General features: G+C 32.9%; 1 protein-coding gene across 1 annotated transcript; it reads right to left on the bottom strand.

Moving 5' to 3' along the window:
• On the bottom strand, positions 1-5,895 carry HELRODRAFT_171432 (hypothetical protein; the record flags this gene model as incomplete). The annotated part of the gene is made up of 15 exons (XM_009018147.1): positions 1-39; positions 226-368; positions 575-740; positions 829-911; positions 1,458-1,602; positions 1,916-1,966; positions 2,248-2,344; positions 2,526-2,659; positions 2,976-3,091; positions 3,520-3,697; positions 4,513-4,684; positions 5,052-5,278; positions 5,342-5,454; positions 5,521-5,728; positions 5,797-5,895. 15 exons carry the CDS (start codon positions 5,893-5,895, stop codon positions 1-3), a joined length of 1,971 nt encoding a protein of 656 aa, XP_009016395.1.
• Positions 5,896-13,864: the final 7,969 nt, after the last annotated feature.

Below are 13,864 nucleotides of genomic sequence, written 5' to 3'. Positions count from 1 at the left end.
TCACTCCACCTGAAAGTCTCTTGTGAGGAGAAACTCGGTCTGTTTTATTGAAAGTTATCCTTAGACATTCTTAGTAAGATATCAAATGAGTTGAGATAGAAGAAAATTTCCATGATTTGTTTTTAAAATTTGACGGACGTTAAAGTAAATGGAGAAAGTTGACTGGTGCTGAAGGACGATGTTGGTGCCGCTGATGATGCAAGGCAAAAGTTTCCTCCTACTCACCGAGAGGCATCTACACAAAGTAATCTGACTTATTCTTGACCTCAAGTTGCTTGGTTGACTCAGTGATATCCATAAATACATAACAAATATGAAGTGTTCAATTATTTTTGAATTAAAATAAATGGCAAAATGGACAGTGTTAACTTGTGAGAAAAAATCATTTAACTTGATAAGTAAAAATAATTAAAAAATATAGTAATGATTTGAAGTTTTGCATTTTCAAAAAAATTGAAAAATTTGTAAAATTCAAAAAAATGTGGAAAATCGTAACAGTTTCTAAACCATTAATTCTAATAGTTTTAAAACAGCAAAATACTTAATAAAAAATTGTTTAAGTTAATCCTATAACCTGACAGCCAGTTTATGATGTCCGCTTCCGAACATTTCGCATTTTCTTTTTTAACGATCCAAGCTTGAGGGCACTGACCACTGAAATCATCTGGAAGGCCAACGACCGCAACATCCGCAACGTCCTCGTGCCCCATCAAAATTGATTCAAGTTCCGCTGGAGCTACCTTCAAATTATAAGCAACATTTAAGATAGGCCCAATAGAGGAAATATAATACACAATTATTAATGCAATACTCAAAATTTGTAAGTACCTGGAACCCTTTGTGTTTGATGAGTTCTTTCAATCTATCCTTTATGAAAATGAATCCGTTCTCGTCGTAGTAACCAAGATCCCCTTTTAAAAAAATGAAGAGAAGATGTTAAAACTAGAAAACGCTTAATGTAAATTTTGAGATGCATTTGCATATTATTAATTTATTAACTACCACTTTATATTTGAAAGTACAACGTATAAAATTTGAGAAATGTCGGTGCCAATAACATCAAACATAATGTTTATATCGTCCGTCTTATAATTAAAAAGTCGCTTATTATTTTAAAATGAAAAAAATTTTCAGCTTAAGACTTAAAAGTCTGTTGACAAGCAAATGGTGGTTGGTAGCACCATGAGTAAGTTATTATTAAATTTTATATTGAAGATGTGACGGAAGGAAGGATGGTGCTTCCGATGATGATGATGATGACGGCGATGAAGATGGTCGAAATGATACGGTTTTGTTCACACACAGACTGGATACATATTTACATAAAGCACACTAATTAATACATTCTTCATCCATTAACTCACACTCGTATATTTATTTCAACCATTCATTTATTTACTTATTGTTCATTCTTTCGTTCGATCGTTCATTCATTCCTACGGTACTTCAAGAATAACCTGTATGCAGGAAACCATGCTCGTCAATGGCGTCCCTCGTAGCTTCGACGTTGTTGAAGTAGCCGCGCATGACCTGACCTCCCCTCACCAATATCTCTCCTTCCTCGTAAGCACTCAAATCTTCATTCGTTCCCGGCTTTACTATCTACATCATTTTTATTTAAATCTGCTCTGAAGTGATTTAAATAATAATAACAATAATAATAATAACAATTGTCATGTGAGCATTGCTCAATTTTATAAAAGTTTTCAAATGTTAAGTAGAGCCAAGTGTGTGATGTACTGATTCACGTGTATTTATAAACTCTGTGTGTGTGGTGTGTGTGTGTGTCTGTGTGTCTGTTGTAATAATAAAAATGCGCCTCAGTCATGAAATGAAATAAAACGACGTTATAATTATCATTGTTGCTGTTATTGTTATTATTATTATCAGTGAATGTGTCACTCAGGCTATAAACCCGGCCTGTTCGAATTCTGATCTTTCCGAAATTCGGCCTCATCTGAATGGTCTGTGCAAGCAAGTTGGGGTACGCGCTTGTGCGTGCGCTTTTAACTGCATAGCTTTAAACAAAACTCATCAATACATTACTGTCATCAACTAAAATGTGGCTAAGCTGTTGGCCACACCAAGTAATTTAATTTGTTATTTTATTTCAATTATTTTCACGATACTTGCTTTACAAACATACATACATATATTCAAAAAACTATGTTCACTCATGTATAAAGAATAAAATACATTTTTTTTAGTCTTTATTATTGCAGCTCTGACATACGCAAAACCACTTACAATGTTACAGATATATATCTGTATATCTTTTATTATGTTCTTCATATCTTCATCCATTGATTTGAAGCAGCCATCTTCGCCACAAAGGTTGTTTATCCTTTTCACACGACGTACATGCGTGCACATAAAATCTCAATGGCTATCATATACTCAGCGTATATGCATATACGCTGAGTATATGATAGCCATTGAGATTTTTGACTCAGCGTGCATTTGAACCACTGAGCCATCTCGCCGGCTTACGTGCGACAACTTACGTTGTCTACCCATTAACAAACCTTGAAAGGATGGACAGTTGGGTTGGCCGGGGGTCGGCTACCCGAATGAGCCTGTAGAAACTGTAAAATTCGTACCCGGGTCGTGGGAGCGGTAGACGGACACGATAATCACTCGGCCACGAGACCACATTAGCCTTTGCTTTATAAAAACATCTCCGAGCCGAGAGTTGTAAAGGGTTTTAAAGGGTAATTAGCATATTTTGGCTTAGGGTAATTAGCACACTACTGTTAAGGGGTAATTAGCTTATTACTGCTAAGGGGTGATTAGCATTATCTTTACATTCCATTAAACTATCGGAATCCATCGTTGCCCATTCCTTAGTTTTCATGAACATTTATTCACCAAATTTTACTTTAAGTTTTTAAAGGTTTTATTTTATTTTGAACGATCCTACATATTTCATAATATAAATTTCACGATCAAAAACATGAAATGTGAATCAGAAGAACCTTGGCTTCAGTGTTAGCGTACAACAAGCCAACACATCCAGAAGAAATATTTTTTCCAGGAGAGAAAAATGGATCCGGAGTTTGACTGACAGTGGTACATTCAGTCATTCCATAACCTGAAAAATTTATGTTATTCTTAATGCCAAAAATTAAAAAAAAAATTTTTTGTTATTATCATTGATATTTCCTTAAAACTAATCGCAATTTAAAATTTGGACATTAAAAAATAATGACCACCTATAGTTTAATTAATATTTAGGTTTTGAATGCATTAAAAATTAATATAAAGCATAAGCAATTAGATTGGAATGTTCTTTTGTCCTAGATTTTAATAAAGAAACAAAATTTTTGTAAAAAAATAATAAACTTTGCGCATTTGTTCCAGAAAAAAAGAAAAATTGTTTTTAATTAAAATTCAAAACACACCTCAAAGTGCGAATAACGTTTAAAATTAAAAATAGTTGAGAAACCGTCTGTCGTCAGCCAGAGTTGAAAGCGGGCCAACGAAAGATGCGGCAGCCATTTAATTATCAAATTGACTGACCTTGAATCATTTTTATGTCATTTTTTTGGAATAGTGACTTTAGTTTATTTTCCAAATTCTGGCCCATCGGTGCAGCAGAACTGTATATAAACTTTAAACATTCCAAATTGTAATAATTTGATGTTTCATTCTTGCAAAGCATGACCGCCACGGATGGAACTAAAAAAATTGTTTTAACCTGTAAATTAATACAAATATGATTATTATGTTGTTTGGTAACTTTTTTATAAATTGAAAATTATTGGTTTTCCATATTCCACCTTCCTTGCTCCCCGTCCATAGTTTTTTGCTACAAAGCAAAATATTTACATTTTACGTCATCTTCGCACAGAGAAGAGCTATGGATGATACACTTAATGACTTAAGAGTGCTTCATCTTAAATAATTCAATTTCAAATTTATGCAATTATTTATTTCATGCATCAAAAACATTTGAAAATCGTTCAATTGAAATCACTTTATTTTTCATTTGAAAATTAGTTCATAACATTTGAAATCTAAAAGATCATTATCAACATGTAATTCAAATCGTATACCAATCATTATGTTCGTTAGTACCAAAAATTATTTTTGCAATACTGGATGAAACAACATGAAAAGTTTTAATAAAAAATGTGCTATTCTTATCTCAATACAGACATTTTTGTTTTTGCAATATTCTTTCCTATATAGACCAGTAAACAAGTGGCATAGGCTCCAAAAATAGCAAATATCGGCGTCATTTTCAAGGTCTTAGTAAGCTACTTTCATTATTTGCACCAAAACATTACTTATAATTTAAATAGTTATACATGAAACAAAAGTTAAATCAACGTTTGGCGATGTTTATATGTAATAGTTGAAAATCACAAGTTAAATGTTAAATATCATAGTATCTTATCATATATCAATTTTGTTCTTGAATTTTTTTTAACAGAATAGATAAGCGTAATAAATGAATGTCATTTAAACACTGCTTACGCGAAAATAACAACAGGAAAAATTCGATCTTACTTTATAAGTTTCAACAGCTTGTAGGAAGGAATGTAAATTAAATTTCGGTAACATTAATGTAGTTTTACATCTGGCCAGACTAAACAACATTCGAATGAATCCGTACCCATGTGACATGGGTTGGTACAGTATCAAATGTTTGCTACCTTCAATGCATTCGTATGCAGGGTGGCTGAATAATGTTGCAAATAATTAATTATATAAAAAATTTTTCATAATTAGAATCAAAGGCGTAGCTAGGGGAGGGGGGTACATATGTCTATGGGCGCCAAGTACAGGGGGCGCCAAAATGAGGCAGACAAAATTTTCACAACACGAGTAAACTATAAAAATCATCTTTGACAGTGACTGAATCATATGTTATAATTTGTATATTTATGTTTTATCTTTAAATAAATTTGAAATTTTGTAAACTGTAATTTTTACGATGTTAATGTAATAAAAAATGTGATTAAACATAGGGAGAGGGTGGCGCCAATTTTATAGTTTGTCCCCGGCGCAAAATACCCTGGCTACGCCTCTGATATGAATATAAGAACCTCATTTGACATATAGACGAAACATAACCGTGGTGAGTCACCATAACTCCTTTAGATAAACCAGTTGTACCACTGGAAAACAAAACGACAGCGATGTCATTCAACGGATCAAATGATTCTCTTTCCTTCTCATCAACGACGACCTCACTAGATTCAATTTTTCTAAAATTTGAAAGGCATTCTTCAAGTGAAACGCAACCTTCACTGTTGTTTTTAACGATCATTTTCTATTTGTAAAAAATGTCAAATTAATTATTATTTGTGTTTATTATTGATAATTAGTTACATACTTTTATAGTAGGTTTACATTGCATTGCTATAGCCCTTTGCACTTTTGAATACAATTCATCCGACGTGATGATCAAACTGCATGGTACAAGATCGAAGTAATGAACAAGCTCGTCTGAATGATTCATCAGTTTGAAAAAAATTTTTATTTGTTTGATAAATTTTTAAAAATTATTTCTACCAGCAGTGCTAAGGTGGTTTATCGGAACCAAAACAATGCCAGCTGAGAGGCAAGCTAAAATAATTATTTGGAATTCAATGCAATTCGGCAGAACAACCGCGACATAATCTTTCCTCCTCAACCCCAGACATGTTAGCCAGCTCACCAAATTGTGCGATCTTATAATAACTTCTTCATAAGTTTGAGAATGACCGGTCTCTAAGTCCTTCTAATAAAAATTAAAAAAATCAATTTATATATTTCAGTATTTCAGACACTCATCATTTTATAACTCACTGCAGCAATGGCATTTAAATTCGTTTTAAAATTTTCGACACAAAATGTAGCCAAATTAACAATAGGAACATCAACTTTGAAAGGACTTGAAACAATCATTTTAGAAAGAAATTCACAGCAACTTTAGGAAATAGATAAAACTTATTCAGCAAATTTTTTCTTATATAGGCGCGGTTCGGTGGGCGTTTTGCACCGTGTTTGGCAACCTTTGTTCCAATCAAAATTCCAATACATGCTTTAATACATGCTTAGCGTTCATATTTTATAAACTCTGTGTTTAAAAAATAGCATAAATAACAAAGCTGTTAAAATATTTTAAAATAGATCTGTTAATCGCTACACTACATAAATACCATTTAAAATAACTTTCCTGACATTATTTCTTAAACACATAATTATTTTTATTTAATTTAACTTTTGAAAAATAAAATAAACAAACCTGCTAGTTTTTATTTATCATTAAATTTTTGCACGAATTAAACACCATATTCATATTGTTTAGTTGGCTCTGTTAAAACATGCCGTTTAGTTGTGCCACTTGGTGGTTCCAATGCACTTATGTAGGTGTTCATAGGTCATTGGTGTTCTGGCGAGTTTTCCAGCCTGTAAATGTAACTGATGATGTCAATTTTATTTGTAAATATTTGTCAGTTGTTCCATTTTAAATGCAGTTAAATAATTGTTCAAAATACATTGACAAGGTTAACACACTTACATTGATATTTCATACATTTGCGCAAATAAACAGACACACACACACACACCCACACATATATATATATATATATATATATATGTGTGTGTCACACACCCACACACACATATATATATATATATATGTGTGTGTGTGTGTGTGTGTGTGTGTGTGTGTGTGTGTGTGTGTGTGTGTGTGTGTGTGTGTGTGTGTGTGTGTGTGTGTGTGTGTGTGTGTGTGTGTGTGTGTGTGTGTGTGATCAGGGTTGCAACATCAGAAAATAAACAGACACGTCTCATCCTAACCTAACTCAAATGAAAAAAAGAGCAAAGTTGACATTTTTGAAAAAATTATTAAGGAAAAATTATTCTCCAGTTGGATCAGTGTGATTGATTATTAAATTTGTGAAAATGTTTATTTATTAAATTTGCACCACCATTGAATGAGGATGAACAATAACTGTTTGCGAGTGCTGATTGATTTAAATTGAGTAATGAATAATTTTTCCCGATGTGTTGAGATTGCAGCGAATGCAGAATTGGGTTTGCGCTGACGAAGGCTGATGTAATGTGATTTTTATTGATAGTAGGCTTGCAATGAGTGACTGTGAACGGGATTGTGATTTCATTTTATTTTCGTAAATGAATATGTCTATAATGCGTTAGAAATTTGAATGGTAATACATTTTGCAAGTCAATAATTGAGGTCCTAGCACATAAACCCGTGAGGAATATCTTCATGCAGTAATGCGATGATAGCGAATGGTTAGATAAATGTTTTTATAGACCAATCTGTAACGATTTTAACAAGTCACAGTACCATATGCCATGACATTTGAATCTCAATGATAGTGATGCCAGGGCATGATGGCTCCTACATGCGCTTGGACCTTCATGGGTGTTTGTTGCACTAAATCTGATGTTTTTTAATGTTTAACAATAACAAAAATCTATCAAACAGGTTTCATTTTGACTGCGCTCCTTAATGAAATTGCATCAAATCCTCCTATCTTTTGGGCCGCACCCAGCAGGTTTCTTATAACAACACTCTCTCTGACGTAAGCAAATTATCTTTTGGTGTCCCCCAAGGATCTTAGTTGGGACCTCTGTTATTTTTTATGTACACTGCCGATGTTTTTAATATCATTCAAAAATATGAGTTCAGCTCTCACGCCTTTGCTGATGATATTCAGTTATTGGTATCTTGTCCTGTTAATTACGTCTTACCTCGGGGGAACTGGGTCTCTGGACGCTCAACGAAGATTGATTGATCCTGTTAATTCGATTGATGCTTCTCTGAATAGACTGATTAATTGTCTTATTGAAATTAGCTCTTGGATGAGTATGAATCAGTTAAAGTTAAATCAATCTAAGACAGAAATATTACCGGTTAGTTCCTGGCAGCAGCTGCAAAGGTCAAAATTTCATCAATCTGTATTGGCAATGATATCATTGATTTTTCCACATCTGTCCGTAGTCTTAGAGTTGTTATTGACTCAAACCTAAAGATGGATTTACATATTAATAATGTAGTGAGGGTCTGCTCCAACCAACTGCGTTTATTACGCAATGTCAGAAAATCACTAAACACGTCTGTTCTTCAAAGTTTGATTTCCTCTTTCGTTTTTTCCAGACTGGACTATTGCAATGGTCTTTTTTATAGTGTCACCAAAAAGTCTTTTTCAAAGCTTCAGTCAATGCAGGATCGTGTGGCCAAGCTGGTTTTGGGTGGTTCGAGGTTCGATCATGTTACGCCAATTTTGAATAGGTTGCACTGGTCGAGAGTTAAGAAACGTGTTTTCTTCAAGTTAGCAGTTTTGCTGTTTAAATGTGTCAATAATGCAGCACCTCCCTATCTAAATTGGAATCATACAAATCTCATTTTTCAAAATATTCTTTCCGATCAACCGAGCGCCATTTATTTTTCATCCCGACGACAAACTTTGCGGTTTTTGGTCCGGTTGTTTGGAATGGTTTGCCTCCTTACTTACATGACCCTAACCCAACATATTTCAATTTCAAAGTCAGCTTAAAACTTATTTATTTGCACAATGAACGTCCGTCTTATTTGTCTATGATTCAGTGGCGCTTTTGAGTTTCACCATATAAAAAGCGCTGTATACAAATTTCCGTAATAATAATAATATTTTTAAATATATAGTTCACGGTTTCAGGTGTTTTTAGTTAATCTAACTTAGTATCATTTAATATACTTATTTAATCGATTACCATGTTTTACATTTTAAATTCGGGACTGCTTTTACTTAACACAGAAAAACTACAACCAAAACATCATAGAGAATTTATTATTTTTTGTGTTTATTAAAACTGTGCGATCCTCAGTTAACATCAACAAAGTTCGGAAGGATTTCGACTCGTGCGTCAGAGATGTTACATATGTTCAGTAAGTTTATTCCTACGATTCCCACACCAAATGTGTTGCTAGTGCTCTGCGGTAGATGGTTGTGTTGGTTGCAATTATTACTACCATTCAATGACCTGCCAGCTTTTCCTCAATAGATCTCTCCTTGATCTGGAGTTCAATGTTTCAACGAGTTGTGTGTTCTTCCAGGTTAATATATTTTAAACTGCGATACTATATATGATATTTTTAATTGATTCGTGCGGGTGATTGATGGGTGTCCTGGAGGTAATGTTATTTTCTTACGACTATTGTGAATGATGATTTCGAATGATTTACTGAGGTTAAGTGACAGATTGCATTGTTTTGACCATGAGGTTAATGAGTTAAAATGAGTCAAGGGTGAAGATGAAACACATCACATCTCAAATGCTTAATAGCATATGGCTTCAAAATGCTAGTGACATTCAAGATGTAGATGGCTGGTGGTCAATTAATATTCTGGAATACTTGTGAATGAATAATTTGTTTCACTTTCGAACATTTCATCGTTTGTTTATTTAAAATTATATACAATCTATCATTTGTAATTTTTTTCAAATAAATGACGTTCTTATATAGAAAGGCTATAATTTTATTGATTTATTAAACAATCTATCATTTATAACAATTATGCGTTGAATCGTTGTCTATAATTATCAAATGATTATAAATTATTCAAAAATTTGAAAATTCACCCGCAAAATTATAAACCCAATTCCCAAATTTTTGAGTTGTGTCCATAATTATATAAACTCTGTTCACAAATTTTAAAGCTCTGCCAAAACATATATAAAATAAATGTGATTAACACCGTCCACTAACACTTTAACTCCCTCAAAATATTTCAGCATCTGGCCACATTCACAACGTATCAATTCGAACACCGAAGATGGTATAGGAATACCGAAAAAAGCTTTTTTGTACTATCATGCATAACAAAAATTTTGGTTTTGAACTCAAGAAACTTGAGAACGATTTACGATCAACCATTAGAAAAATCAATAAGTTAAACAGGAAGTTAACTGACGCCGAACATGGGTGTCATCAGTATCATTCTTTTGGCGGTTAATTTTTGATGTATATTTTTGTAAAGTTTTAGTCCGGTTGCGATCAATACCACCGATTCTCATGTTTTGTTTAAATTTGACTAAATATTTTAGAAAAAAAAACAGCAATTAACGGATTTCAAAAAAATTTCTAAATGTATTTCCCGCCAAAAACTGGTTTTTAGAATAAAAAAATTTCTAAATGTATTTCCCGCCAAAAACTGGTTTTTAGAATAAATGACAATTTAAATACCAAAATCGGCTTGTGTTTCAACGAATTCTAAGCGACGACCAAGATGCCATAGCAGCAAAGCGTTGTTTTTTATAAAAAAATGTGACAGCACGTTGTTTCTAGGTAAACGCCTTTTAAATGGCTGCACCTTTAATGGTAATGATAAAAACGATAACGGCGGTGAAGTTGGTTGTGATAGAACTGATGACTATGGCATGATCCTTCTTGACAATATTAATAATAAATACGTAACAAATTGCAGTGAAAATAACGTTGGTGATGATAACGTGGGAATGATAAAAACAATGACGATGGCGGTGATGATAATGATTGTAGTAAGGATACTGGTAATAGTATTGATGGAGAGGATAATAATAATGGGGGGAATGGTGATGATGGTAATGTTAATGGTGCTGGTAGTGACGGTGATGATGACAATAATTATAACATTGATGTTAATGATAACAATAATAATAGCAATGATAACGAAGATAATTGTGGTGATAATGATGGTGATGATATCAACGGCATTAATAATGGTGACAAGATGAGTTTTAAGGGTAGTGTTAAAAGATTACATATGGGTTTATTAAACATCAGATCGATGATTTTGATTTCAAAAGCTGACAGGATATACCATTTATTGGATGATAATCTGGATGTTCTTGTATTGACTGAGACAAGGCATGTTTCTTCAGATCAAGTCTCTGTTAAACTCGCCATGCCTTAGGGATTTGCGCTTGTTGATTTTTTGAGACCTTATGACCCTGGACACGGAGGTATAATAATCTATTTTTGTGATTCATTCAGATATAAGAAACATGAATTACCAAAATTAATTATATTTGAGGCAGCTGTTCTCATTTTAACAATGAACAAAATAAATGTTGTGTTATTTTTTGTTTATCGGCCAGGATCACAGCCAGTATCCAGATTATTTTGTCAAGAATTGTCAAATATTCCAGAAAGTATAATAATATCAGGTGATCACATAGTATTACCAGGTGATTTGAACATACATGTTGAGAAAAATTATGATATAGGTACACACCAAATCATTGTCCAAGTTATTTGACTTGTTTTCAATGCGAAATATAATTGAAAAACCATCGATACCAAGCTAATTACAGGCACGACTTGCCTGTGATTAGCTTGCACATAACAGATGTTAAAATATATCCACCTGAGGTTTATTCTGATTACTCTTTCTTGTCGTTTTGTTTGCCGATTAGTCGCTTTCCTGAAGTGAAGACTAGAAAAGTTGTACGTGCCTGGAATCGTGTCGATGAAAATAAACTGATTGAATTGATTAAAGAATTGCCAATAAGTGGTGCTTGTAATGTTAATAATGTTGGTAGAGCAGCAAAAATATTTAATGAAGAATATCTAAAGATTGTTACTATTGTTGCCCCCGTCCATACAGTAGATTCAAGTGTTATTCAGACTGCACCATGGTTTGCTGCATGTTGTAGAGAAATGAAACGTGCTTGTAGAAAGTTGGAATGAAGATACAGAAATAATAAATGTTCAAAAAATAAAAAGATGTGGAGAGATTTAACAATTGTAAAAAATGAACACTTTTCAAAAAGAAGAGAAATGTACTACTGGAACAATTTAGTAAATGTTAATGTTAATAATCCAAAACAACTTTGGTGAGTCTTACATAAATTTTTATGTAACAAAAAATATAGTAAGTGTAACGATGCAAAAAGTGATAATATTGCTAATATATTTGCAGGTTTTTTAGAAGCAAGATTGATAATAATAAAAAATGATAACCTATTGGACAGGGCTCATCTCCTTTCAATAGTGAAGTGAATAAAGATCAAAGATTTTAAGATTTTCTACAGTGTTCAAGAAATGATGTTAAATCAGTCGTCGTCAACAACGTGTATGCTTGATCCTATGTCTACGAGTATTTTTAAAAAGCATATCGATCTCTTCTGACCATCCATAACTGATTTGATTAACATGTGTTTGAAAACTGGAAGTTACCTATCAATTTATAAACAAGCCAGCAGTTTAGTAAAGAGTTAATTCAGAGTTTTCTTCATAAAAAATTAATTCAAAGTTTTCTTCAGTGAAAGGTTAATTGCAAGGGGATACAGACAATTTCATTCAACTGAGACAGGTATTATCAAATCTGTTTTGTGCATCTGATTCGAAGCGGATGTCATTGGTAGCATTGCTTGTATGAGTGCAGCTAATGCGGATGTTGTCTATAAGTTATGGAGTATCAAGTACAGTGATGACATTTTTTGATTCTTATATCTTATATGCGTGGCAGGACACAGCAAATATTTTTTTTAAATGAATATTCTAACAAAGAAAAATATTTACAGGGGTTAGTTTTGGGCCCATTTCTTTTCTTAGTTTATACGGCTGATTTTTTTTATATTATTGAAAGCTATGATATAAGAAGTTATGCTTATGCGGATGATATACAGTTAATGTCGAGGGCATCATTTGAAATGTTTGAAGACTTAGCTAACAGACTGAAAGATGCTCTCTCTGCAGTTAACACTTTGATGGCCCAAAATGGTATAAAATTGAACAAAGACAAAACCAAATTACTGCCGATAGGTACCTGGCAGCAGACTTCGAAGATACGTATAAAGTCGCTAAAGACTAATGATTCTGTTATTAAATTTGAAGAAACAGCAACGATTCTTAGTTTTACGATAGATATAACCAATTCATCTATGCGAGAACACACTAGGCGTATAGTCAAGCCGTGTTTGTTTCAACTTCGTCAATTGTGGCAAGTATAAAAGTATTTAAACAAAACCACCATGGTAGTGTTGAGTCATTCGTTTGTTCATCCACGATTGTACTATCGCAACACCGAAAAATGTGGTTGAAATGTTGCAATCTATTCAAAAAAGAGCTGCTAAAGTGGTAATGGTGGAAAGTTCGATCATGGGATTTACATTGGCTGTCGGTAGAAAAAAGGATCGTGTTCAAAATATGTGTTGATGTTCAGATGTTTGAATGGTCTTGCTCCACAAAACTTGTCGAATATGTTTGCATTCAAGGATACGAATTCACAAAACCTTGTTTTAAGATCAAAGCTATTTAAAAATTCCGGCAACAAAATCGAAAATTGGGCCGAGGAATTTTGCTGTTTGTGGACTGAGGATATGGAACAATCTTCCTTACACCATCCGCAAACCTGGAATATCACTGGTGTGGTTGAAAAAAGAATTAAAGACTTTTTTATTTTGATATTTTATTTGAACAATATAATAGTTGATAATGTAAACTAAGGACGTCATATTTTTTTAGTATTTCGATATTTCTTCCTGTGGACAATATTACAGTTGATAATATTTGAGAGGTTTTGAGTAACTTTTTAAAAGGCGCTGCATAAGTTTTAATATAATAATAATAACTTTCATCAAATATTAACACAAAATATAATAATTTCATTGTCTCATGTTAATTCATAACAAAAAGTCACTGTCTGATAAGAAAGTAAACGAAAACAGGCTTCTTTATGTGAACACTAGACTGGAAAAAACTTTGGATTCTAAACTCTCTGCTGAAGAAAACTCTGAAGCAACCAACTCTTCACTGAAGGGAACTAAACTTTAAATTACCTCTTCACTGAAGGAAACTTTGAATTAACCAACTCTTCAGTAAAAAAACTAAACTTAGAATTAACTCTTCACCGAACGAAACTTTGAATATTCT

The sequence above is a fragment of the Helobdella robusta genome, assembly GCF_000326865.2.
Source record: "Helobdella robusta unplaced genomic scaffold HELROscaffold_20, whole genome shotgun sequence".
Lineage (NCBI taxonomy): Eukaryota > Metazoa > Annelida > Clitellata > Rhynchobdellida > Glossiphoniidae > Helobdella > Helobdella robusta.
This window is presented reverse-complemented; position numbering and strand designations above follow the sequence as displayed.